A 27,790-nucleotide genomic window follows, 5' to 3' on the forward strand; every position below is an offset into this window, starting at 1 on the left:
CTTTTTTTTATTTTGTACAGAAACAAGTGGAACTGGGTCATTATATTGCTTATTAATTGATTCTAAGAGGTACAGATAAACATGATTTGAATTGTGGATTTAATTATATTATCTCTGAAGCAATGCCGACGATCGTATTTTTTTTTTAAAAAAAAGGGTCACCGTCAAGATTTAACATCATGAATGTTGTTGAGAGTGGAGGACGGGAAGATAGTAGAGTTTCCTACCAATTCTTCGTAAAGACCCTGTTTCAAAGCTTTCTGCCACTGACGGTGTTGCTTAGTAGTCGAATAATCTATACCTTGCTACTTCTGTGGTACGCTTCTCTGGTATGTTTGCTACCCCTACTTAGGGATGAGATAAGGTGGCTGAGATGAACCGGTGTAGTCTTACACCACGGATTATTACCATTCTCACATATCCTTCGCTACAAAGTCAGGCTCATGGGCGGAAGGAAATTGAGCAGTGTAATGCGGGAACAAAGAACTTGTGGTCCTGGTTTCTTCTTTTTTTTTATGTATATATTTAATAAATAAGTAAAGTCGTTTTTAAACTGTTATTGACTCTAGTAGAAAAATATGCGTTTAGTCATTATTTTTTACTTGATTGAAGAGGACAATGCTGTAATTAAAAGGGCTCGTCTATAATAAAGACTAATCCAGTCAAACAAATCTGAAGATTAACATAAAATAACATGCATACTTTTATCTTTGTGTTAATCACTGCGTTTGAATGTATAGACTGTTGTTTGTCTATAAAGTCTATAAGAAAACTCAGAATATTTCTTGAGAATTCTGGTAGTGCGATATATAGATATTACTGAATTTGGATAATCTAGATGGCCATTGTGAATAGCATGTATTTTAATGAGACAAAGAAAAAGAGGGATATGAGATAAGGAATAAAGAAGTGTGTGGAGGGTTGAATACACAAGTAAATGTCCTTGTTGTATTTACACAGATTGTGCACAAAAAAAGGTTTGATTTGGATGGATTTATGAAACAAGGATTATTATCTAGAAACCTTTTTGTACTTTGATTATCAGTGAATGATCAATACTCTCAATTTGTTATTGCATACTCATATGCGCAATTATATTTACAGTCCAAATATAACCTGAATTCTAATAAGAAGAGTGGAAAAGCAGTATTGGTACAGTACAAAATACATCCTTCAATATTTTGTATATAAAAGTAATTTTTCAAAGATATACAGACAGTTTTTATATTGCAGTTCTTAGAAATAAGTTGACAGTGGTAGGGTATGTTGCGTAAGCGAGACATGAAATTCATAAAATAGATGTATCAGCCTTTTAAATTACATAAAGTGGAGTGGAATTTCGATACTCGCCGGTTATTACAGTTAATTCATTGATAGCGTTCAACCTGTTCAAAAACAAGCTCATTTTCGTAATACTTGCTCAAACTTGCGCTATACAAGCGAGCTTGTTTAATAATAGAGGATTCTCGATATGTCTTGTGTGTCTAATAATGAGGATATTTTCTCTTTTTATTATATAGATATAAAAAAATCCGTGAAATATATCTTACAAACATTTTTAGGGCAAAAAAAAAGAGATATAACTCATAAAATAATATGGTTTTGTTATATCAATGCACTATTTCTGAGACTATGTATGCTATATAAGTAAAGGTTAATATGTTTGTATTATGTATTATCATTTACTTGAAAAATACAAATATATATGACTAGTATTCTAATATAAAAGTTAGATAATTGATGATCAGCCAGATATCGAATTAACATGATCTTCAAGCAAGTATACTGTAGACTCCACATTATACCTCATTTGCTTATACAAAATGATAATTTCCTCAATCATCTAAAAGTCTGGTAGGTTTTTCTTATTCTTCTAAACAATTTATATTCCTTTATATGTGCTTGCACTTAAGGTTGAATGATACTTGGATATCAACTTTTGAAATATCCAAACACCCGATATCTTTATAATCGTATGGGTATATATGTATAGCCCTCGAGCACATTTTCTTTTAAAAAAGGCATACCTGGGGGTCCGGTTTCTTTTATCTTTCTGATAAAGCAAAATGTATCTATTCTGATTCACAATATTTGTTTCAAAATGTTTAGTTAATAAAACATCCCTCATCCTTCTCTCTCCTTCCTCTGTCACTTCATAAGAAGCTTAATGCCATTACTTCACCCTCTACATTTAATTTATTATAAATTTTGTGTCTTTCTTGATGTCTTATATAAAAAAAAATAGTCATATAGAACTGCTTTAAATATATAAACTTGAAATCCTGATTTCTGTTTGAATAATAATAAAACCATAATTTGCCGTATTGAAGCAGACTGTTATATTGGTATTTAGATAATTTGACTTTTCCTTTATTTATTTATTGACCCAAAAAAAACACGACAAAATAAAACGAAAAAGAAAATTTTGATGTGTTTGTACTTTTCGATTACAATGCGATCTATGTGCAGAAACTGGTAAGCTTAATATTGATTTCCCTGAAAATTTCAGCTGCTGTGACTCCAAAGATACTAATGTCTGCTCCATCCAATGCCATTTCCAGCACATTAAAAGGGTCAATTGGGCTCCCTAATGTATTTTATACAAACATACACCCACACACAAAAAAGTTTCTTTATGCGTTCTCTCTTTATCTCTCTATACATACATACGCCTTTCTAATAGACTTTTTCTTTGTATTGTTTTGAAAAAAGTTGTTGCAAGGGGTTGATTTTCTCCCCTGATCTGTGTAACCAAGAAAGTCTTTCTTTTTTCTTTCTTTCCAGGGTGTCTTGTAATAAAATGCATTATAAGATATAAGTGATTACGGCCTGATTTAATCAATTACTTCAAGACAAATTGATTCGGTGTGTCCAAGTTCTTGCTATTTGACTAAAGTATCATTTCTCTTACTCTCACACCCACTCGAATTCTTTCACATTCTAAATAACCAACGATCAGATTTAGCTGTGGCACAACCGACCAAAGACTTGATTATCAGTTTTATTATTACAGTTCTCACGCACATGTGTGGGTCGACAGTTTCTTCCCAGGTACATCCAACTCTCCCCACAAATGATGTACGACCCAACCTGAGCAAAATCAATATATGTATAGATATGTTTGCATCACATATAAAGAAAATAAGCAGAAAAGATTATTATTACTTTTTAGCTTTAATCTGATACTCAAATTTTAAGTTTTTAGTGTAATGAAGAAATGAAAAATAAAAATAATGAAAATAATGGTTCAATATCTGCTGTTTTTTACTTCCTCCCTTGTCACCAAAAAAAAAGGCGGAGATTTAGATATGAAAAAAAGGGTTGGAATACCAAAAAGACAATAGAGTTAGATTTTCCTATCAGATTTTCCTACAATGAACATCTAACCGTGAAAAAAAACGTTATACTAATAATAATAATAATAATAATAATAAAAGAAAAAGAAAAATAGGAAGAATAAGAAGAATAATTTAGATTTCTTTCTTTCTTTTACTAGGCTAATATATGCGCTTAATAAGCCAGGAAATAAGCACAGAAAACTATCTCTCTGTATATCTTTTTTGTATACATATATACATATAATTACACTCTGTATATTCCTATTGTAATAATATCTTTTGCCTTTAATCGGCAGTAAAGAGGTCTATGTTTTAACCAAGAATACCATTATACTTGTGTGTGCTTGTGTGTGCATATAGTAAATATATGAAAAAGAAGAAGAATGATAAAATCTTAATTACTCCTCAAGAAAAGATTTCCCTATTGATATATTTTAGTGTCAAAAAGACCCTTTTTTTTCTGTTTTGGCTTATATCTAAAGTTTTATGACAATCCGACACAATTGATATAAATATTTTTGGTAGATCTTGACTTGACTTGAATACAATAAGTCCCGTTATATTCTACTCTATATCACAACCTCAATTTAAGAGACTGAAAAAATTAATATACACATAGTATATATTATATATTGCTTTTTTGTTTTCTATCAAGTATAATGATATATTTAAGCTTGCTTATTACAAAGTAACAAATACCTAAAAAAAAACATCAGGTCTGGCAAAAAGGTAAATAAACCCTTGATAATGTTGAACAGAGCCAAGAATCACTGCTATTCTTGTATTTCAGACTAATAAACCTAAAAGAAAGAGAAAATAAGCAAAAAGTAAAAAATTGGAAGTACAAAAAAGTCAAAATAAGGTAAAATAGAGTAAAATAGAAAAAGAAAGAAAGAAATATTGTTCTCAATATGCAAAAAACAGCAGTAAAATAATAGTAATAATAATATACCCTTCACAATATATAGATATATAATAATAAAAAGTATTAATGCCTTTTTGATATATGTGTAATAGTTGGTTGTGGTGTTACACCATTTGCTTCAATTATATATAACAAATACAGATATACTACTATGATCAAATTAAACAGCTCACAAATATTGGGAAATACTTGGTAAAAATTAGCAGAACAATGAGTTTTTTCTGTAATGACCTCAATTGACCCTCCAAAAAGAAGAAGAAGGAGAAGGAATGTGTGTACATGTGTATATGTGTACTTGTGTGTGGGTGTCTACTATCATTTTGCTCTTTTCAATTGATCAAAATAATAATTATAGTATAATAATCAGTGATCAACTATCAATGATCCGACTGTGATTGATTGATTGATTGACTGATCATTAGATCATTAGATTATTTGAATTGATCCAAAATAATATAGTTTCACCCAACATTTGCTTTAATGGGCATATATACAAACACATAATATTATTAATATTAATATTAATATTTTCTTAAGCAATTATCACTAACAAATCACAGTGATTTTTTGCATTATTTATTCATTATTATTATTCAATAAAAAAAACACACTCTCACACACACATTTATAAAGATAAAATCAGTGACAACGATCACTATCAGATCCATGATTATTACTCTTATATATATATATATATATATTCAATGAGAAGTAATACATACATGGCACATGTTAACCATGACAAATTAAGCTTAGATCCTTCAACGTCTCTTTAAAGTCAAGTAAAGTCAATCAAAAAGAAAGAGAATGTTTGGTTGCTTTGACTTCAAAATACTAAATAATACCAGTAAGATTCTCTGATATTTTTCTGATCCGGTTTTATTCTTTACTTTGTTTTTGATCCGACAAAGTGTATATTGTTTTCGTTACAATATAAATATATACATTCTTACTATTAAATATTCATATATCCGTCTTACAAGGAAACCTATGAATCGTTACTTTTCTTTTTTTCCTTTGAAAATAAAGTTTCTTTCTTTCAAAAAATCTCTCTTTACTTGTAATTTAAAATATATACATAAAATATCCAAAAAAAAGTTTTCTATTATATTTTTTTTAAAAAGAAATTTTTTTTCTTTGGTTGCTCGGGTACGGAAACTTTAAAGTTACTCAACCACCTTAGTGTCACGTAACCTCTAAAAGCTTAAGGAAAGAATAGTTCTATGTAGAAAATATCATTAATGGAATTTGAAAATAATGGTAGTAGTAATAAAATATAAAGTAAAGAGAGAGAGAAAGAGAGAAAGGCAGAGAGAGTTCAATGAGCGTTCAAGGCGATCAATCAATTTGGAGTATTCTTGTTGAATCAAGAATTCGTTTTTTTTATTTTTTTTATTTTTTTGATTATCTCTGTGTTCACCATCAAGATCCCTGATACACGCGAGCGTATCTGTACGCACTACTTAACGTTACATTACTGCTTGCCTTTACAGATAGAGCTTATTAAACTACACTAAGTTGCCCTACCCTACACTAAATTAAACAAAACTAAACTAAACTGAATTACACCAAGCTAAGCTACATCAAGCTGTACCATACCAAACAGATTGTTATTTTGTCTTTAATAGGGCATAAAATAATAATAAGGAGTAATAGTAAGAAGTACAAAGTTCTAGGAGAAATACATAGATCAAGATCATACTAGCGAAAGATAATAGTAATAAAAATCATTCCACACCAACATCAGCATGTCCGAGAAGTTCAGTGTACCCTTACAAAAAATGATACACTCCGGAGTATTCAAATATATATCTATATACACATTGTTTTTTCTTTATATTTTATTTTTGATTTATTGCGAATCACTTTTTTTTTAGTATTTTACTAGGGATCGTTTCTCCACTCAACTTCACTTTATTCTATTATACTCTACTCCACTTTATTTATTTATTTGTTTGTTTCTTTTTGCTTCTTCGTTGTCATGGAAAAAGGTCAGTGCTTCTAAATCGGGTGGAAGATTAGACGTGGTTAAGATGTGTAACTTAAAATGAGCGAATTAAATATTTTTATTTATATATACATATATATAAAAAAGATCACATCTGTCGCCGCTGAATAGCCAACTCTGAGTAAACCTTGCTACAAATGGAAATATCCTTTTTTTATTTTATTATCTGAAAGAAAAATCATCTCCGACTTCCTTTTCTCCCTCTACTTCTCTCTCTTTCTGTCTTGTGCGGAAATTAAAATATACAAAAAAAGGAAAATGCTCTGAAGAATTTTTTTTGCCTCACTCATTTTCTCCACCTTATCAGATCAAAATTAGATCAAATAAATAAAAAAATCTTTGTACTTCTTGTACATGTTTGTTACCAGGATTTTTTTAAAAGTAATAATTGGGGACACAAAAAGAGTATTGAGTAGAATATATTCAGTATCCTTTGTCTATTCACAAACTACAGGCAAAGAATAATATTAATGGTAATAATGAAGTAGGATAAACAACTAACAAGAGAAACTAATGAAAAGAAAATTAATTAATTGGCCAATTGATTTAAATTAACTACAGTTCGAATATAAAATAAACAAGATCTTGAACTGAATATTATTAATAATAATAATAATAATAAAACTCTCCTCCACACATTTGACACAAGCATATATACATACATAGATATATAAATTTATATATATGTATATGTATATGTATATATAATTATAATACATTTAGAATTCTATATCTTCGTTTTGTCTTACTAGCGGGAACTGGAGAAGAAGAAAAGTATATATATATAATTTTGAAACGTTACCATGGTTTCCTTTTAAATGTATTTTTTATCCATTTAAAGAGAAACTTATCAGATCATCCGGAATTGAAAGATAATCATGTCAGATCGGCGATTGAAAGCGAATAAAAAGAAAAAAAAAAGCTGACACAAGAAATGGGAGAGAGGGAGAGGAAGAGGGAGAAATCATACCCGAAATGAATAATATTATTTTAAAATTTCATAACAAATACAGTAGATAACCTATCTACATGCATTATGAATAATTTCTAAGACGCAATAATCACACTACAAGGCAAGGCAAGATAATAAACTCTGTGCTATATTATACAATATCCACTTTTTTATTTAATTGAAAACTTTGAAAATCCAAGGTCCAAAATTCAAAAGAGAAGGAAAGAAAAGCTATGTGCTATGTGTGCTAAACACCTTTAGCAGAAACAGCAAAAAATTAAATAAAGATTTGCCCTTTGAGATCTTTGATTTTGATTATTTTTTTCTTTTATCAAAGTTTCATGATTAATGTGTATACACATACATACACATTTTATATTGTAAAATAAAAATAAAATAAGTCAAAATCAAAATCAAAGTAAAAGTAGAAATCAAATAAAAATCAAAGTTAAAGTCAAAGTCAAAGTCAACCTTGAATACAGCTCATATACACACACATAGAAAGGGAGAGAAAGAAAGAAAGAAAGAAAGAAAGAAAGAGATATTCCGGCTATTTGCATATTTTGTGTATTTGATTATTATTTATATATATACATACATGTTTTATTCACCAGCACACACACACACACATATATATATATTTAAAAATGGAATAAATATTTATTATAATTATTATTTAAATAAATAAACAAAGTATAAGAGATATAGAGAATAAAGGACTCAAAAATATGCTGACTATTAGGATCATTCTTAAAGAAGTAGTACTCAGACAGAGAGACAAACAGACAGAGAGATATTGAGAGAGAGAATATATATTATATACAGTCGAGACTCGAGTAATAAAGGTAGCAAAAACTTTTATCGTAGAGCACCCAGACCAACAAGCCAAGGCTGCGAATAGAGTATTAAGTAAAGGGAGAGAATATATAATGAAACAACATTGTATGAGTGATGAAAGATAGAGAGAGAGAGAGAGATAAAGAAGAGGGTCGCGGGAGAAATATATGAAATAATAATAATAATAATAATAGTAAATAATAATAATAGTAGTAGTAATAGTTAAAAAAGACTAATTACTTTTTTTTTGTTGTTTGCTTTTAGGCAAGGATTTTTAAGCCTTGATTGTGGTGGTCTCAATCTTCTCGTGCTGGACATGACCTTCAAGATCATCCTGGTTCTTGCCAATAATAACACCATCGGAACCGACATAGTTTCTGGCGTTTTCGAGGGCTTCATCACCATCGTTCCATTCACCGCGCTCGACTCTGAGAATGGCATCACGCTTCTCCTTGAAGTGCATGAAGACGAGGGCACCGGCAACAAAGATCCAGTAGAGACAGTACATGATGATGGTACCAATGGTAGCAGTGTTGTTCCAGCCCAAGATAGCGTTGAAGATCTGGTAACCACCGTTCTCACCAGCGTTGTACTCTGGGTCTCCCCAGGAGACGTGCCAGACAGCAGTTGTGACCTTGTAAGCAATGGTGTCACCACCCTCACCACCGATAACCTTGTTCCAGGCGTACTGCTCGAAGTAACCGACGCACTTGGCCATCAGACCGGCAGCGACCAAGTAAAGGATGATAGTAGAGACGACGAAGAACCAACGGAGCTTGAGGAGCGAGCCACCACGGTAGATGATTACACCAACGAGACAACCGCAAATGAGACCCATAATGACAGCAATAGGAATAGACTTTGCCTTTACATCAAGAGCAACCTGAAAAAATAAAAATAAAATATTAATAAAAAATATTCAAATATTTAAAAATACTTAAAAAATACTTACACCACCGATGAAAATAACAGCTTCGAGACCTTCTCTGAGAAGGGTAATGAATGGCAAGAAGAAGAAAGAGTAACGCTGAAGCCACGCACGGGCACCCTTTTTCTTCTGTTCGGCTTCCATGGCAATTGCGAGCTTAACCTTCCACTTTTCCTGCATGCGTTCGGTTCTCAACATGGCCAAGCCCATGGCGGTAATCATAAGTCCAGCAATAAGAGAGAAAACACCTTCCCAAATCTCTTCGGATGAACCCCAGAGATCGTTAAGGACGGTGTACCAGACAGCAATGAAGGCAGCACCAATACATATACAAATAAATAGACCAATAGCACTTCCGATCCAGACTTGGTTGCGAAGTTTCTTGTAGACAGCGGTTCCGGGCTCAAAGACCTTTCTCAAGAATGAGAGCAAGACAGAGACAATGATGGCAGCTTCGGTCGTCTCACGAAAGACGATGAAGAAAATCGGGACATTGAAAAGATCCTCCGACATTTTTCGATATGTTGTTGTTTTAGCAACTAAAAGTTTCTAACTATTTTTTTGTATTCCTTTTTTATATTCTTCCTCTAAATGACTTATGAGAAAAGAATAAGCAAAAAGTATATATTAAATAAGAAAGAAAATAAAAGAAGTTGATAAAGAACAGAAAGTAAAGAGAAAGGAAGAAAGAGTTGCAAGAAGAAGAAAAACTGAAATCGAGAGGAATTAAAGACAGATATTATAAGCACCAGAGAACTTATGGGCAAAATTTTATTTTTTTTTGAAATAAAGACAGGTTTGAACTATAGAAGAGGAGTTCAAATTACTGATATTCTATCCTTCTTCTCGCTATGTCCTCTTTGTATCCTTTGTGGATCGGGAACACCGATGTTGTATCAAAAGGGAAAAACATATCTGTATATTCTATTTTACTGCTAGTATTACTATTTTTTGTTGCGGCTCTATATTCTCACGAATTTTTTTTTTTTTTTTTGAAAAATTGAAATCAAGGTTTTTTTTTTTAACAAAAAAAAACTGTTATCAGATTCAATATTTTTTTAATCAGTAAATTTGATCAAACCACAACTCCGGTTCGTATAACCTGAGTCATCTTTTTGTACCTAAAGGAAAATTAACTGGGTTATTTTCTGTACTGTAGTGTACTGTAGTGTATTGTAGTTTACTGAAATACAATACAATACACATAAAATAAAATAAAAAATATTTGCAAAGTCAATGGGATTAAAGGGACGGCCCTGATATTGTTTGCACAACAGACATTTTTTATTTTACATTACACTATATACATATTTTAGTGTGCAGGCAAACAACCCGGGATTGATATCCAATGAATGAGAAGCTTTCCTTTCCGATATTGGAAACTTTTATATATAAAATATATAAATTACATCTATGTATCCATGTATGTATCTATGTGTAGTATATACGTTCTAGTGTCATTAGTGGCGCCATGTTTTATCAGATGAAGTTTTATTTGGATATTATTATTTTTTGAATCTGTTGCCATAGCATTGTAGTATTATAAAAAAAAATATCCCCGCGACAATAGAATACAAAAAAAAACTGACCTTTGGTCGTTGTTAACTTATTGGTCAGATCAACAAAAAATCTATAGTAATCAGATGAAGATTCTTCCTTTCCCCAATCTATCTATCATCTTCCCCGACCCCGGTTGTTCGGAGTCCCACTTGTCTTATTTTACTGTTGCTGACTCCTTTTTTATTTTTTATAAGAAAATTTTTATTTTATTATATTTTTGTATTAGGAAGGACCACTTGGATCTGATAATTCCACAAAGTCCTTCCATTTCTTTCCCCTCTTACCCTTTGGTTCTATCCCAATAATATAATACAATATATATATATTTAAAAATTCAATTTTTTTTGGTATTTTATATATTTATATTTATATATATATATTTATTCTGTGATTTCTCAAACTAGTTCTCTTCTTCTTGTCTTCTTTCTCTTGTCCATTTCTTTTTCTACCAAAAAAAATATTCAATTGTAGAAAGAGCCATGCGTTTCTTGGGAACTCTTTTGACTGGTCTTGCTGCCACAGCAAGCATTGCACAGGCAGCCCGTGTTGTCTACGACTGGGAAGTCACTTACACAACAGCCAACCCTGATGGTCTCTTTGAGCGTCAAGTTGTTGGTGTCAATGGTGCCTGGCCGTACGTATACATATATAGAGCAGACAGACATACAGACATACAGAATATAGACCGACACAAAGAAAGAATAGACAATTATACAGATATACAGACAGACAATATTTTAAAGAATTTCCAATTTATTTTTTCATCTTAAATCTATTATATCTTATAACAATTATTAATACTAACTATTATTATTATTATAGTCCACCAGCTATCCATGTGTCTTTGAACGACACCTTGGTTATCAATGTTAAGAACAGCTTGGATATCCCCACTGCTCTCCATTCTCACGGAATGTTCCAAAACAACACCGTTTGGATGGACGGACCGGTTGGCGTTACCCAATGGTGAGTTGACATTATCAATATACACCCAAAAGGAGAGAGATATGAACACAGACATATGAACACACACATTTCATGATAAAGCATTTATTCTTTTAAGGTTATCTAACTAACGATCTTTCTTTTTTACTTCAGTTCTATTCCAGCTGGTCACAGTTTGACTTATGAGTTCAATATCACCCAAACTGGTTCTTTTTGGATTCACAGTCATTATATGGTTAGTATACATATACATACATAGTAAAAAAAAAGATCAAGATAAGAAATTTTACCCTTTATATACATATTATAATATATTTACTGACACAATTATAATTTTTAAATTTTCTGTCTATCTCTAATAGGGTCAATATGCTGATGGTCTCCGTGCTCCTCTTATTCTCCACAACCCTGAAGAGCCTTACAAATATGATGAAGATTTGGTTGTTCCTGTTTCTGGTAAGATAAAGAAAAACTATGCGTTGTAACTGTTATAGTCATAACAAGTACAATAACAACAAAACAGAAATAGAGTATTAATTATATTTTTATTTCAATAAAAAAAACACTAGACTGGTATCATGACAACAGCGCCAACAACTTGGCTATCTTCATGAACGTTAACAACCCCACCGGTGCCGAACCCGTCCCTGAATCTGGCTTGATTATGGACACCATTAACCCCAACATCACCTTCGTTCCTGGAAAGACCTACCGTCTCCGTCTCATCAACATGTCTGCCTTCTCCACTTTCTTCATCAGCATCGATGGTCACGATTTGGATATTATTGAAGTCGATGGTGTAAGTTATTTTAACTTTAAAATTAATTATAATCTAAAAATTCCCACACACATACTCACAATATTTATTTCTTTTTTCTTTATAGATCTACACTGAGCGCAAGACCGTTGATAGCATTTACTTGACTGCTGCTCAGCGTATCTCTGTCCTCGTCACTGCCAAGAACTCTACTGAACTCAACTACCTCTTCCACGCCGACATGGACATTGACATGTTCGATATCCTCCCCGAAGATTTGGTCACCAACATCACTGCCAACATTATGTACGATGCCAGTCACTCCAACTTTGCCGAGAGCCAGGATCTTGGTATGGGTAGTGAGTTCGATGACATTGATCTTCCTCCTCTCTACCCCGCCAGCGCTGTTGAGCCCGACCAGCAGGTTAACTTGACCTTCAACTTTGATGTCACCACTGACGGTATCAACCGTGGTATGTTCAACGAGCTCCCTTACTTGACCCCCAAGGTCCCTACCCTCAACACTGTCTTGTCCATGGGCGAGCTTGCCACCGACTTGACTGTCTACGGTCCCCAGTCCCAGGCCATCATCCTTGACCATCTTAACATGGTCGAGATTGTTCTTAACAACCTTGATGCTGGTAACCATCCTTTCCATTTGCACGGTCACGTCTTCCAGGTCGTTGCCCGTGGTGATGGTGTCTTTATGGGCGACCGCTCTACTGTCGAATGGAATAACGAGAACCCCACCACCCGTGATACCGTGCTTGTTCCTGCCGAGAGCTTCACCATCATTCGTTTCCGTGCTGATAACCCCGGTGTATGGATTTTCCATTGTCACATTGAATGGCATTTGGAAACTGGTCTTGCTGTCACCTTTATCGAGGCTCCTACTGTTATGCAGGAGCGCATGACTCTTCCTGAAGCCTTCCACGAAGTCTGCACAGCCGGTGGTAACCCCTCTACTGGTAACGCTGCCGGAAAGGAAGGTCTTGATCTCAAGGGTGCCCCTGGAGGAATCACCTTGATCCCCGATGCCTTCACTGCCAAGGGTAAGGGTGCCATGGCCGCATGTATCATCTCTGCCTTGATTGGTATGGGTGCCATTGTCTTGTACGCTTCCATTGACCCCGAGAAGAAGGCCAAGGATATGATTGCTGCCCAAAAGTAAATTATATATAATTATTTATATATATATCATTTATACAAGTGGTGGAATTTTTTCTTCTTCTATCTCACAAAGAAAAAACAAACTTCTTTAAAATCTACCTTTTATCTATCTATCTATCTACCCTACCTTACCTTAACCTTACCTTAACCTACCTTTATCTATTTATATTCTTTATTATTATTACTCTTAAAAAACAGCCTTGTATGTTGGCTTAACAAACAGCAAAAATCTCTTTACTTGTATACTTTTACTTTACTATCAAGTTATATTTCCTTCCATTAACCTCCAATTCTTTTTATTATTATTATTACTTAATCATTTCTATTATTTTTTTTATTTAAAAAGAATAACACAAGAAAAAAAAGAAAGAATAAGAAAGGGAAAAGAAGTATTTAAATATAATATATATATATGTGTGTGTGAACAAAGGCTTTCCTTTTTATCCTACTATTATCATTATTATTTTGATTTTCTTTTTCCTTTTTTTTTCCTTTCTCTTTTCTTTACATATTCTTTTTATTTATTAATTTATTTATTTTATCATCCCTCCTCCACTGCTCTTTTGCCATAGTTATAATCCATAACCATTATTTGTGAATAAATTGAACTACAAAATAAAATAAAGTAATATATATTATATATGTGTGTGTGTGGGTGTGTAATATATATACATACTTGACTAGAAATTAAAGGCTATGTAGATCTCTTGTAAAAATGAATTATTAGAGTTAATATATTGAGGGAATTAACAATGAGTGGGTGTGTATATTCAAAAGTTATACACATAGAGAACAGCAGAAATAAGAAAATCTATGTATTTTCTTGATGAGTTGCGGTTATTCAATAAATTTTCTTCATATAATAAGGAGTTATAGTCATGATTCTCTCTGTCTCTTTCTCTGTCATTATATTTTATGCTCGTAATACTTTATAGATTATACTGATATAGTAGAATGTAATGTGTAGTAGACTTCTTTAAAGAAAAAAGTATATGTTTTATCATAAAATGGAACAACTGTATATTTGTGTGTGTGTGTGTGTATTCTTTTAGTCTCTTGTAAATAAGAACATGAAAAAAAAAGACTTGTTCTTAGTATTTTCCCTTTGTGTACTCCCCGCCAGATCAGTATCCGCTCTTCTAGGTAGAAGCCTAAGAAAGCCTATCAGTCAATTTCTTTGTCTATTTACACATGCAATATTATTACTATGGTTACTATTATTATTTTAGACCAGGGATTGACCCAGGTAATACAGACCTAAAATAATAATAGCAGTAGAAATAATTTATGCTTTTATATACAAGAAAAAAAGAGTGAATTTTTATGCCAGTATTTCTCTTGATATTGTAGTATGAAGTTTTCATAGTCTACAAATTAATAATGGTAAATGATTAACCAAGCTCATTAAGAAATACATATAATAAATCTATTAACTTTAGACTCGCAAAAATATTTTAAAAAAAAACAAAATAAAAGGAAAATAGATTAATACAATCTGACAGGAACCACAAAAATAATAAGAATATTATTTTTTTTTAACTCTTATTGAGAACTTTTGCTTATCTATGCTTTTTTGTTTGTTTGATAAAGAGATAGCGTCTATAACAAGTACACGGATATTCAATAGCTATATTTATCTCCTTCTACTTCTACTACTTCCATACTACTAACTCTTTTATTTTTATTATTATTATTTTGTTAATATAAATAATGATATAGTAAAAACTATCAAGGTTTTATATATTTAATAGTACATATTACTTGGTTACTCATAAAATATACCCAAAAACAGAATTTTGTGCAAGTTTAAAATAGAGTATATTCTATAATAATAATAATAAGGATAAAACAAAAACAACAACAAAAGATCTCTCTTTGTGTGTGTGTGTGTCAATTAAACCATTTAATTGTGACTGCAGATAAAAAATAAGATCAAGGAGTTCTTTTAAGTCCAAGAATAATCTACACATACATACATATAATATAATATAATATAAATAATATATTATAGAAAAAAAAGTTTGTTTTAACGCAGGAGAAGTATATATTACGTTGGCTTGGGTTTGATGGTGTGGATCAGAGAATTGATGTGGATCTGTCGATATCCAAAGAATTACCATCATTAAGCTTCTTCTCCTGATTGAATTAAACCCCTCTTGATGTATTCCTTTTTTTTCTTTTTACTCTTTATATACATGTACAATGTCTATTTGCCAAAAGAGCTATGACAAGAAAGAGAAAACCAAAGACCAAGTATGGGTTTATATGGTGCCAAACGCCAGATTTTTTTTTAATTCTTCTTCTTCACAAGTAAAATGGAACTTTATCAAACACCCCCCTTGACAACATGGATATTGTTATCTCTCTCTCTCTCTTTTTATCACATACACTATATACGCATATGTATATATATATGTATATGTATACGGATATGTCATTTAACACATAAATTACCATTCATGTTTCTATGTGCATGTTTTTCTTTTATTCGTATTTTTTCTGGCTTTGTTTCTTAATCGAACAAGCGTCTCTTTCTTTCTTCCATTTAACCATTCATTCATTCGTTCAATTTTCTTTTTAATTCTCTCAAATGCACATCTTTACTGTCCAAAATGGATTTGCTACAACATTCTGCAAAAGAAAATCATTTAATTCGCATTGTGGTACAGATCACACCCACATATCTCAAAAAGATGATCATGTACCTGATCAATCCTTAGTTCAGTTGATCAAAAAAGCTATTGATTCTCACGTCAGTTTCTTTTCATCCTGTGCCAACAGAACGTTCAATTGCCTGAGAAAACATAACAGCAACAAAAATCAAAACAATAATAACAGTGGTAATAGCAATAGTAATGATAGAGCCTCTTCGTGTGGAAATAGTATAGCCATGTCTACTCTAGCACCGCACGGATCTGTTTCATCTTACAAAAGCTGTGTATCTACTCAGCTAAAGAGCGAAGCAGAAATCGAACGAATCACCAATCTCTACACAAACCACTCAATGAACTTGGAAACACTCATATTCGATCATCCCACAGTAACCATCAGGCTCTCATTAACACCTACCGCCTGTATAACCTGAATTTAATTACACGTACACATATATATGTACACACATGTACATTCACACACTCATTCATACGTACATACATTGGAGTTAGCTGTCAACAACCACCTTGCATATGCATCTAATTTGGTATTACATTATTTATTAATGAAAGAGCAATAACCAAAAGCATTTCTTTTTATTCTTTTTCCACTATTGCTACTTATAATTGTTATTCTACTTCTTCTTATTCATATTATTCGTAGCATTATCTTTATCCTACTATTTGTGTTTATTCAATTGTACTTTCTGCTTTCTTATATATTTTTTGGAAAACAATTGGTGTGAACAGTCTTTTATTCTTATTTCTTAAAAACAAAACAAAAGGTTTAAAATGAGTTTTGTTATAAATAAAAAACAATTTTTGTCTGTCCATACAGTTTTTGTAAAAAAAAAAAAAAAAGTTCAAAAAAGAAAGAAAGTCTCTTTATCGATTCTTTTAAACAGAATATTGTTATTAATATTACATATATATATATACATATATCTGTATATATAGGAGTGTGTTTGACATAATTCAAGCTATAGACTCAACTATTATCATTATTATTAAAAAGGCTAGGACAATTAGATCTATTTGAACTTTTCTTTTTCTTTGTACGCAGATGGGGTGGTCAGTCCAAAAACGTTAACGTACAATTTTGCTAAAGTGCCTTTTGTTGCAACCCATCAAGTTCAAATAATTAGCTGAGCCATCAAACGTTTTGGAACGACTGCAGTTTTGTTTTATATATATGTATATAGTTATACACCTCTTATCGCCGTGTTCACCTTTTGAAACATATATCGCCTAGACTCCTCGTTCTTACGGTTCAGGTTCTCATAGGCTATACAATGAGTGAAATCAAGGAGGTTCGATTCTTATTGTATAAAAGTTTAGTCTGTATTAGTGAGTGCCTACATAAATGCTGCTGAATAGCACAGGGACATTATTAGTATTATACGCTGGGAGAGTATTTGAGTGTAGGCTCGAATTTTAGAAATTATACTAGAGCAACATATAACTAATCAAGCGGATTTGAAGCCTTCTTGTTTTGATATTATTAAAAGAGCTATTTAACTCATTTTTGAATATGTATACATTTTTAGATCCATAAAGACCCCAATAATAGAAAGTATCATTTCTCAGGTATTACATATATATATATATAACAGAAGAAGAGGAAGAGTAGGTGTATGGTACATTAGTGTTTAATAGCAAACGTTTTATATATGTTTCAATCTTATCAGATTCATTTTAATAGCTCTGTTGGTTAACGTCCGGTAAATATGGATTAAAAGAAAAAGAATGCAGTACGATAAACTTGAAGGTAAATAAAACGGAGGTTTACAAAAACATGGTGTTATTTTCTTGTACTTATTGATATTACCAAGCAGCCAAATTTGTGGATCTTAGAAAGTGGTGAAGATGAACGAGATAATAAGGAGGTATAAACCCGCCAAAAATTCCAGGGAAAAGAGTAGAAGGAAAATAAAGAAGCCCAGAAAGTTAGCAAGTTATTTAAGCTATATTCACTACAGTGTTCGTCTTGATTCGCACCATAATATAAGATAGGAAGACATTGGTCAGCACTACATCAGGTCTAAGAGATGGGAAGCCATAAATGCTTTTCTTTGGCAAACCTGACAGCTTTATTGAAATACACACACATACATATAGGTGTTTTTTTATTATTATTACAATCTTCACAATTATGAGACTTCCAAAGCAATTAGTTACTAGTTCAATACAATTCGTGTCTGGGAGACTGAACCTAACAACATCCTTGAAATACTTTGAGTAAGACATTAATAAGGGTAGTGTCATGCAACAATAGATGCATCTATCTAATCTCCCATCCCCATCTCTACTCCCACCCATTCGACAGCACATGGGGTCAGCAAGGATGCCACGCTCATTATAAGATGCTCTATAAAGCGTTATTTTTTATTTTCTGCATCAGTAATAAACGCGAAATAGCTTGAATTCAAGTTGATTGGGCAAATGTGGTGACAATGGGGACGCTGCGTTTGTTAGGGTTATTTATGGTTATTTTGGTTTGTGGCAGTGTCATATACTGATTAAAGGGAGTTTGACAACTTTGCAAAAATAAAAAAATAAAATAAAAGTAGTATTAAGTAGTGTCAAAACTAAAAAAAAAATATGCTCCGTAGAGCGTTCCATCTCAGAAGTTTAGTGTCATCCTTGTGCAGGGGCCATGCTAATCTTCTCTGTATCGTTCCAATTTTAATATGTGACAGAGGTGCAAGCACTTGTCGACCAAAATAAATGTCCCAAAACCCTATATATATGCATTTATTTTCCGCTTTACAAAAGTTGTGGGTTTCTAATATTCTCATAATTTTTTTGTATTATAAAAGTTTTATACACATTAAAATTAAATAGCTCAACCCAGTATAATACAACTCACAAAACTATGTTAGCACAGAATATTTGTATCAAAATAAGACACGGTCTTTTCTTTTATATAAGCACACCATCCTTCACTTATAAAGACCTTATATTTGGCCATACAAGCACCTCACTTACCTTACTTAAAACAAGCAATGAACCAACTTCGTACTTTACAGCACTAACACAAGCTGTCCCAACCTTTTATCGACAACTTTGCTCCTCATCAATACACTATATACTTGCATATCATAATCTTGTCTTATGCTGCAATCTCTTTTCTGTCCCCTATATAAATCCGACTTCATCTGATAATTGCCTGGTAGTGGATACTTTTAAGCTCATGCCCAACCACGAAACAGGAAAGAGGCTGAGGCTGAGGCGCCCCAACCCTCAACTTGCCCGAAATCCAATATTCCGTAATAAACTCTAAAATTACATTTATACAATTGTCTTTTTTTCCTCTCCATACATGTACCCAACAAGACTGATGTGATAAACCTAACCACAGACTAACTACCTTCACCATGTCTTTTACTAGGTGCGGAATCCAGATACTCGCCACATTAGAGGATAGACTTCAAAGTAAATGCAACACGCTGATCCACAAGGTTATACATCAACTAGCCCATTTTTTTATTTCATTATCCTTAAAAAGTAGTTCCAATAAGTCCAGTTGGAGGGAGTACAAACCCTTGCCCTCCGTGCTGACAAACACCGGCAGGCGAATGGAGAGATTTCAGCAGATTACCACAAATGTACAGTTTCTGAACGACAGTCTTGAAATAATACTACTCATATTTACTATTACTCTACAAACCATTTGTACACTGATTCTGATGGAATGACCGGGGCAGCCACTGCATTATGTGAAGCTCCGTATACGCCTAAACAAATAGACCAGATACCCATAGACGATTTATTTCACAACCTACCCCAAGATATTTGCCTCTCAAATACCAGGCGTTCCTCACTGGAAGTCATATCTTCTGTTGACAGCATACGAGGAGTGCCTCGGTATCCAAGAAAAGACACCCCAAGATTATAAAGACTCCCTTATGATACTCTTCAACTTGTATCTACTTATCCTTCTCGTACCCAGCTGCTGACCAAAGTGTACAACGAAGCTCTCAGTGATGGCCAATTCCTATAATCCTGGAAAACCCTTTGCGTGTTCCTGCTACCAAAGAAGGGCAATATTTTCTCTTTGAAGATTTTTGGACTAATTATCCAGATCAACGCTGAAACCAAGGTCTTCACTAGTCTTCTTAACGCCCGCGTGGCCAGAGGCGCTAGATCCATTGTATCTCCGTACCAAACCGGACTCTTTTGCGATAATTTTCTTGCTAACAGTGGTATAATCACAAAGCTGGTTATGAGCCATATAAATTCCACCGGTCATTCCGGAGTCAGGTCTTAGATTGGATTAGGAAAAAGGTTATTATCGGGTTTATCCTGAGCATTTCAAGAAAATTCTAACCCAATTCAGTTTTCTTTCTTCCATTATAACCTGTGCTTCTAATTTTCTTCTCTTCCAACCTTAAGACTACTGTCAATGGCTTCCTCTCTTTTCCTCTTTGCCAAGTGTGTGAATTCAGAGAGGCTGACCTAATGTATCCTGCTTTGCTTAACCAGGACTTCGGTCCACTTTTGCGCCAACATATTCACGATCCATACTTTCCTGTATTTGACATACAAGGTACTTTTGGCCAACCCTCTTCTTCTCCAATAAAGCTACTCGCATATGGTGATGATCTTTTGGTTTCTTACTCGAAGACCCAATATGTGTCCTGATTACAGCACCACCTCGCCACTTACGCCTCTGCTTCAAATGCACGTATCAATCTTCACAAGACTTAAGTATTTTCTCTGTTGGGTTGTCCTCACAGTCACCGGATGAGCACCATTTACAGCTTGCAGACTGATGGCTAGCAAGATAGTCGCTCTTCTGGATCCCTTTGCTACCTTAACTCCTGTCATTTCCTTTCTCACTTAAGGCAGCTTCTTCTGGTCTGGTGATGCTTTGTAAGATACACATTTTTCATCATTATCTGTCTGATATCCAACCTCTTCTTCATATCATTTTACCAACTTCCAAAAAAGTCAATTTCGTTCATACACCAATCTTTTCTTTATCATCTTTGCTGCGTATGATATCCATCCTTCTAGGTTTGACTTTATTGTGGTAACTCTGGTGACTTGCATGGATATTCTTCTGGGCTCTGTATATTTTACACCATATGGCTTCCCTTGCTTTTCTTTCTTTTTGGCATCACCCACGGATTCGGGATATCTACAAAATTTACACAATTTTGGACGTTCTTTTTCAATCTTCACCTTTCTCCCTCACTAGTTCACCACGCATTCTTTGCAGAATATTTCAGAGTATATATGGCTACTCACTCTCATTTCAAACCTTCATATCTCGTGTTTGGCTACCTCAAAGGATCTTGACTGCACAATTTGCTGACCTGATGATACGCAGTGGCTCTGGAATTTATCCTTCTGCACTTTTGTTCTCCCATATGCACCTTACAATATCTGGCTAAGGTCAATTCATCGCAAGGTTTCTTGATGCTCAGTTTTCTATGCTGTGTTTTTACTCCATTCTTACCTCCTACTTGGTCTTTCTTTGAAAATGAAGACTTTTTTTTAGATAAAGCTATCTCTCTTTGTATATTTCTTCAAGCTTCCCCTCTGGCAGACATTCGAGCACACCCATTCTGGAGTCTTCTCTCCAACCTCTGATAGCTTTAATATGCTGTACAAGTTTACCTCCCCACCTCGCCTTGAGCCCACTCTAGAGCCCGCTTTTATACTTAGCTAGGTTCTTTTCGCTTCGTGGAAACACCACTGGGATTTTGTATCTGATCGAGCTCCTTTATGTTGCTACCAATGTCATCACTAGAGATATTTTTCTGCGTCACTGCTTACACGCCAAAGACAATCTCAATCAACACTCATTCGCAGTCTAGATATCTAGAAATTTAATATTTTATACTTTCCGAAAACATAAAATCCAAAAAAAAGCTAGATAATAAGAAAGCCAAAAAAGAAAGTTTTGACACCTTTTAAATCTTTTGAATAAGAGTCCCACTTACCAACTAACTAAAGCTCTGCTACATATAAGCAAAAAAAAACTACTATTTCTTTTTCTTTGACTAACAAGGAAAATTATATACCTCTATGCTGGAATAATTAAGATCATCAACCTTAGAGATTATCTGCCCTTCAATAGTTAAGTAGTGGGCTGGAGTTGGCTGTATTAAGTATTGTTAATCTTGAATGTGATCAATTGTGACATTTAATTATTGTTGCTATTCTTGTTTGTAGGGCATCCACTACACGGTGTTTGGGCGTTTGTTTTTATACACTTATTAGTTAATACCTAGCGTTATTTTTCTTAAAAAGAAAAGAATTGAGTTTGCTGAATTCGTTTCAATTTTTGAAACAGCCATCTCCTCGTATGCTTCAGAAACAACGTCAACTACATTAAAAGCGTTTTAATCTTGTAAAATCACATGCAACAGCATTCGATATCCAAAAATATTATTAGTTGGAGGACTAATGTACGTAGATTGAGTTTTTTGTTTTCAATCTTCATACAAAGTCTTTTAATGTGAATTAGATTAGACAACTATTACGCGTAATTATATTGCAATGTGTAAGATTAAAAGAGGGCCATTCAGTTCTAAAATCAGTCTACTTTGTGTAATGGCACAAATATTCAAAGAACGGGTGTTTTTAGGCGGTACTTATAATCAAGTTCTTTCTACATTTGACTTCTTGTAATTACCGTGTCAAACTTATTCATTACTCATTTTTCATTTTTCATCAACTTAAATGCACAATAAAAGACAGATGTTTTTTGGAGACATGGTTTTAAATAGTTTTTATTTGAAAAAAGATTTGATTTATTAACTTATTAACTTATTGCTACTATTACTATCTACTTTATTTTTCTATACATATAAAAAGGATACAAAGGGTTGTCAAGCTCTTAGTCCCCACACAAGGTGGCTCAATCTCCCCCAGGACGAAAACCTGGCTTGACGGCGAGGGAGGCGGACAGCAGAGTATTATCTCAGACTGAACTCATCACGCTTTTACAAGCGGCACAACTACAGAGGGGGCCAAGGACTACACGGCATGAAGCACATGTAACACATCTTTACCCGCGCTTCACAGCAATGGCGTCCCGTCCATGACCCATGTCTGATGGCGCCACTTTGGGGCAAAGTACCGGCTGTCGTCACTGTTCTGTGGTCATCGGTTTTCATAACTACATTCATAGCTAGAAATTCCTAATCGACAGCCGCATTAAAGAAAGAAAGGGAAAAAACGAAAGCCAGAAAAAAGGGTACTTTTATCTTTTTTTCTTTACCACTCAAAAGAAAAAAAATAGATGGCACTATCCCAAAAAAGGGAGATCTCATATGATTCCTAAAAGATTTTCATGCATAATCAGTTCATCAATCGACAGCCTAACATAACAACAGAAAGCCATCTTTGTAATTTGCAGGGAGTATCCTATCCGTCACTAAGTTATATACACTATACCGTTTGTAGCATAAAACAAAAGAGGTTATGTTTGATGCTAATGCTGATAGTAATTTTAATTGATTTTCTGGATAGTGTCAGGGAGCAAAAAGAAAAAAAAAGAAAAACGTAATAGATATTTTCATAAAGAAACACAATTCACACAGCTACTTAACTTTAGTTTATACTTTTCTACAAAGTATTTTTATGTTGAGAGATTAAAACAAACCAATATAGTTTAACACATAGATTTAAAAAATACAAACATTTGAAGACTATGTGAGAGTAGACAAAGGCCAAATACTTGAAATGTACAAAGAATATAGACATATGCCCATAGATTCTTATAGGCTGTAAATAGTCAATAAAATTGAAAAAGATGCCTTTTTTTCTGATCATACTGCTATACAATATTGTAGGTAAGTTAAGCTTAGTTACTGAATGTCTATGGTCAAGTAGACTTGTGATAGTATCAGTCATCAGTATAAGCTGCAAGAAAAGTATATAAAAGAAAGGACAAGATACTAAAGAAATATAAAGTATGAAGAGTTAGAAAAGCAATGTTAAGATAAATAGAGAGAGAAAAACAAAGCAGTGAGAAAGCTTATTTTACCAATTAATATTATAGAGATTTTTGCTGGGATGCTAGATAACAGGTCATTTATCTCTTCGAGTTACTGTATATAAAGAAGTAGACAGCTCAAAATTAATAGTTAATGAAAATTTTAAAGTATTCAAAACCCTATTTAGCTGTATCATCAACAAGATTAGTGTGTGCTTATATGCTTCTAATGTAGCCGGGAAGAATATAAGTAGGTTAGCTTAATGGCATTTATAAAGAGCTTATGGTCTATAGATTAAAACTTCTGTTAAATCCTTCCTACAGATATAGATAACTTCAATATTCAGGAAACAAAAATAATTGATAGACATATTTAGCAAGCCCCCAAAGTCATCTTCTCATATGTTTAGTAGCAACCAAGTAATTTGACACCACCAAGTCCACAAAAGTTACAAACAGCTTATCAAGATTGACTTATTTTATTATACTTTGAGGGCATTGATGATATTATTAATATTGGGTGTGGTCGGGTCAAGTATAAATTTTTTTTTTTTGTATTGTTTATTAAAGAAATTTCATAGTCATGTGCTATCTATCTAAAAGAGTGAGTCTTCTAATTCTATTTTTCTAATGTTTAAGGTAGCGATGGCAGCTATTCGGTTAGTGACAAAAGGAACATCATGGAAGATATGTTGGAAGTGAGCGTCCCAAATGGCCCCTATTGTGCATTCCAGAATACTATAGGCGGACAGGGTCAAGTATAAAGAAGAAAGTAAAACTATTATCTCGTGAGACCGAGCTGGATCCACCTCGCTCTATTCAACAAAGCCGCTATTGACATTAATGGTTTTGTTGTATATATTTCTTTAGTTATATATTCCGCTGTACCAGCTTTTTATGTTCTATAGCTTCAAGACCCAAAGTTATTGAACTTACACGATAACAAAATTATTGCATCATGTTTTTGTATTTTATGAGCTAGACTTTTTATTCAAATACTGTAGTAAGTTTGGTGACTTGTATGAATACTCCTCTGGTGTTGACCTATCTCGCTTCACATGACTTATCTCCTTTTCCCTATTGGAATTACATCTGAATACTAGATCTCTAAAATATTGACATAGCTTTATATCCTTTGTTTCAATTTTTACCTTCTCTCCTTAGTTCACTACATATTTCTCTCAAAATACTTCAATTTGTGGATAGTCTCTCTATTTCCTTTCATGCCTTTGTGACTCATTCTTGGCTATCTCAAAGGAGCTCGGCTGTTCCATTGCCTGCCACGATGATGTGCAGTAGCTCTGAAGCTGGCCCATCTACACTTTTGTCTGTTATATCCCATAACTTTTATTGTAAGTACCTATATACATTTCAATACCATTTCTCCTGCAAGACTGTCATTTCCTCTACTAATATTTTACAGTTAATACATGCCATCTAATTTCGTAAATTCTGGTCTTTTATTCTTTTATGTGCTACTTGTAACATCTGGTTACTGTTATTTAATTGCAAGATTTCTTGTGGATCAGTTTTTTATTCTCATGTCCTCTCTAAATTTTTACCTTCCACTTGCACTTTCTTTGAAACTGAAGGTGCTTTTTAAGCCTATCTTCTTATATACGCACTAAAGTTTCTCTCCCTTTGATAAGCATTCTTGCACACAAATTTTGATCTTTAATCTCATATTTTCAATGTCCGTAGCACACTTTATAGTATGATCTTCCCGCCTCTTCTTGATCCTACCTTGCAGCCTGCTTCCATCCTTGGCTCTGCTTTTTAGCATTGCGATAACACCATTAAACTTTTGTATTTGATTAATTATCTTTTTTTTTTATCACAAATGCTACCACCAGATCCGATTCTCTATTATTCTGTCTGCAAGTTAAAGAGAATTTTGATCAATGCTCATTTCATATATATATATATATATATATATTACAATCATACATTTTTTCTATTTTATACTTTACGAAAGCACAAAAACCTAAAGACATTTAGATTATAAAAAAAAGACAATTTGTGGCTTCTCTTATATATTTTTGAGCCATAGTATTACCAATAAATCAGAGTTTTGCTCTATACAAGCAAAAAGTATCTAAATGAAAATTTTCTATCTACATTTAGATTTGCCACAAAAATAAATAGCTGCTATACCATAAATCTCAAATACTTACAAGACTATTATATTAACTAATATCTTTCTTCTTTTGGTAAATACGTCTTATATAATGAGTAAATTTTCAATATGACTTGAATGAAATTTATATTTTGTAAAGTAATGAAAGTATATATTTGTGTCATTTCTTAAGCTGTATCTAACTTAATTATTACTATTACTATTGCTATTGAAGCGGACAGTGTTGATTTATGTGATACAGTGCCCCAAGTGGGTATAAGAAGAAGAAAAATGAATATAAATTAATATGTTATAACAGATTTTTAGCCAAAATAGTAGCAATTGACAGACTGTTCTCTTGAGAAGGATGAAAATAATTGAAAAGTGATATGTAAGGATGGTTTTTATTACTTTTATCTTTCGATCTTTATATAAATATCTGGATAATTAATAAAACAATATAATTAGTAAGATTTTACGAAGATATTGAGATAAACTACGCTTCTTTGGATAACTAATAATGGATTAGAGAAAGAAGGATATATAAAGACTGATGAGACTCATTGGTAAAAGTCTTATGGGTTTCGATTGAATGCTGTATCAGCTGTAACAATCAATCTATTTCCAAGGTTATGACTTAATAAATCTGCTTACATAATTGATACAAGAAATATTTTGGAACATAAAATATGCTTGAACTAGCTGGAAGTTTGAGCGCACATGCAAGGAGGTAATAAAAATGAAGCCTTCTCTATTTATGTTATATATCAATGATAACAATAATGGGGGGGGGGGTCCATCTATTAAGAAGATAATGGTCTCTATCACAAGTTTGATATTGAATAATATTACATTAAATACCAGAATTTTATGGTGATATTAAAGCCGTCCAACAGCCCAGATTTCAGCTTCATAAATAACTTATAGGGATATCTCAGCAGGAGATTTTTTTTTTAAAAAAAAGTCCCATCTTCAAAAACTTTTAAAGAATTCGCAGTGACTACTCATGTAAAATGAAACAATACTCGGGTTGGTTTGTAATATTAAGTGCCCGTCAATTCTTAGTTATACGACAAATCTTAATTGTATAGCAATGTTTAATTGGATACAAGAAATAAAAAGAGTTCATAGAGGGTTATCACGCATTTGTTTTTCTTTTATTTTCTAGAAACTATACCTTTGTATTTATATGCTTTCAGACATGAGTTGTTAAGGGAAAGAAGATCATTTAACCAAAGAAGGCTAAAGAATATGTACTAGTGATTTATCAGAACTTAATAATTATGATGACCATTGTTGGTACAAGTCTATATATACATACCTTGATTGTAAAAAAAAATCACCTATTTCAATATTGAATATTGTATTAAAATATTCATTCATACATTTTTAAAGTGTATCCGATATATCCCAAAAGTAAAAATAAAGATTTTTCTCAAGACCTGCGCTTGAAGGCCGATTCACTCAAGTTTACACCCAAGCTTCTCAACAACCCTCATTCCTGCCCACTTGACATGGCATCAAATTTACCATGACGGCAAAGTATCGGTGAAATGGTTTGATGCCAAACTGTTCAAGATAGATGTCTGAGACACCCAAGTGGGACAACATAGCATTTACTTAGACACCTTAACTTTGCTTCGGGTTCTTCC

At 32.9% G+C, this 27,790-nt stretch overlaps 7 protein-coding genes across 7 annotated transcripts; 3 read left to right on the forward strand and 4 right to left on the reverse strand.

The window, feature by feature from the left end:
- Nucleotides 1-7,860: 7,860 nt before the first annotated feature.
- On the reverse strand, nucleotides 7,861-9,683 carry PHYBLDRAFT_28607 (hypothetical protein). The gene is made up of 2 exons (XM_018439930.1): nucleotides 9,013-9,683; nucleotides 7,861-8,943 (listed from the first exon to the last, which is right to left on the reverse strand). Exons 1-2 carry the CDS (start codon nucleotides 9,499-9,501, stop codon nucleotides 8,335-8,337), a joined length of 1,098 nt encoding a protein of 365 aa, XP_018295334.1. The 5' UTR covers nucleotides 9,502-9,683; the 3' UTR covers nucleotides 7,861-8,334.
- A 1,297-nt stretch (nucleotides 9,684-10,980) lies between these two features.
- Nucleotides 10,981-13,852, forward strand: PHYBLDRAFT_74441 (multicopper oxidase). Its single transcript, XM_018443019.1, has 6 exons — nucleotides 10,981-11,182; nucleotides 11,371-11,514; nucleotides 11,647-11,728; nucleotides 11,856-11,949; nucleotides 12,063-12,292; nucleotides 12,378-13,852. Exons 1-6 carry the CDS (start codon nucleotides 11,028-11,030, stop codon nucleotides 13,419-13,421), a joined length of 1,749 nt encoding a protein of 582 aa, XP_018295335.1. The 5' UTR covers nucleotides 10,981-11,027; the 3' UTR covers nucleotides 13,422-13,852.
- Nucleotides 13,853-16,010: 2,158 nt separating this feature from the next.
- Nucleotides 16,011-17,963, forward strand: PHYBLDRAFT_60425 (hypothetical protein; the record flags this gene model as incomplete). Its single annotated transcript, XM_018440639.1, has 6 exons — nucleotides 16,011-16,461; nucleotides 17,086-17,162; nucleotides 17,274-17,395; nucleotides 17,619-17,658; nucleotides 17,774-17,839; nucleotides 17,904-17,963. 6 exons carry the CDS (start codon nucleotides 16,011-16,013, stop codon nucleotides 17,961-17,963), a joined length of 816 nt encoding a protein of 271 aa, XP_018295336.1.
- Nucleotides 17,964-19,225: 1,262 nt separating this feature from the next.
- On the reverse strand, nucleotides 19,226-20,323 carry PHYBLDRAFT_60426 (hypothetical protein; the record flags this gene model as incomplete). Its single annotated transcript, XM_018440640.1, has 4 exons — nucleotides 19,226-19,499; nucleotides 19,733-19,808; nucleotides 19,857-19,934; nucleotides 20,182-20,323. The coding sequence occupies 4 exons, from the start codon at nucleotides 20,321-20,323 to the stop codon at nucleotides 19,226-19,228; spliced, it is 570 nt and encodes a 189-aa protein (XP_018295337.1).
- Nucleotides 20,324-20,548: 225 nt separating this feature from the next.
- On the reverse strand, nucleotides 20,549-20,901 carry PHYBLDRAFT_141184 (hypothetical protein; the record flags this gene model as incomplete). The annotated part of the gene is made up of 2 exons (XM_018430542.1): nucleotides 20,549-20,746; nucleotides 20,809-20,901. The coding sequence occupies 2 exons, from the start codon at nucleotides 20,899-20,901 to the stop codon at nucleotides 20,549-20,551; spliced, it is 291 nt and encodes a 96-aa protein (XP_018295338.1).
- A 2,118-nt stretch (nucleotides 20,902-23,019) lies between these two features.
- Nucleotides 23,020-23,213, reverse strand: PHYBLDRAFT_141185 (hypothetical protein; the record flags this gene model as incomplete). Its single annotated transcript, XM_018430543.1, has 2 exons — nucleotides 23,020-23,061; nucleotides 23,097-23,213. The coding sequence occupies 2 exons, from the start codon at nucleotides 23,211-23,213 to the stop codon at nucleotides 23,020-23,022; spliced, it is 159 nt and encodes a 52-aa protein (XP_018295339.1).
- A 626-nt stretch (nucleotides 23,214-23,839) lies between these two features.
- Nucleotides 23,840-26,020, forward strand: PHYBLDRAFT_60427 (hypothetical protein; the record flags this gene model as incomplete). Its single annotated transcript, XM_018440641.1, has 7 exons — nucleotides 23,840-23,879; nucleotides 24,117-24,272; nucleotides 24,390-24,442; nucleotides 24,661-24,780; nucleotides 24,893-24,944; nucleotides 25,147-25,374; nucleotides 25,998-26,020. The coding sequence occupies 7 exons, from the start codon at nucleotides 23,840-23,842 to the stop codon at nucleotides 26,018-26,020; spliced, it is 672 nt and encodes a 223-aa protein (XP_018295340.1).
- Nucleotides 26,021-27,790: the final 1,770 nt, after the last annotated feature.

The sequence above is a fragment of the Phycomyces blakesleeanus genome (assembly GCF_001638985.1).
Source record: "Phycomyces blakesleeanus NRRL 1555(-) unplaced genomic scaffold PHYBLscaffold_4, whole genome shotgun sequence".
Taxonomy (NCBI): domain Eukaryota; kingdom Fungi; phylum Mucoromycota; class Mucoromycetes; order Mucorales; family Phycomycetaceae; genus Phycomyces; species Phycomyces blakesleeanus.

Bases quoted from the DNA above. Each gene is read 5' to 3' on its own strand.
- PHYBLDRAFT_28607 (XM_018439930.1), bottom strand. From the start codon at position 9,501: ATGTCGGAGGATCTTTTCAATGTCCCGATTTTCTTCATCGTCTTTCGT. The intron at 8,944-9,012 runs GTAAGTATTTTT...TTATTTTTTCAG, and splicing joins CTGTTATTTTCATCGGTGGT to GTTGCTCTTGATGTAAAGGC.
- PHYBLDRAFT_74441 (XM_018443019.1), top strand. From the start codon at position 11,028: ATGCGTTTCTTGGGAACTCTTTTGACTGGTCTTGCTGCCACAGCAAGC. The intron at 11,515-11,646 runs GTGAGTTGACAT...TTTTTACTTCAG, and splicing joins CCGGTTGGCGTTACCCAATG to TTCTATTCCAGCTGGTCACA. The intron at 11,950-12,062 runs GTAAGATAAAGA...AAAAAACACTAG, and splicing joins TTTGGTTGTTCCTGTTTCTG to ACTGGTATCATGACAACAGC.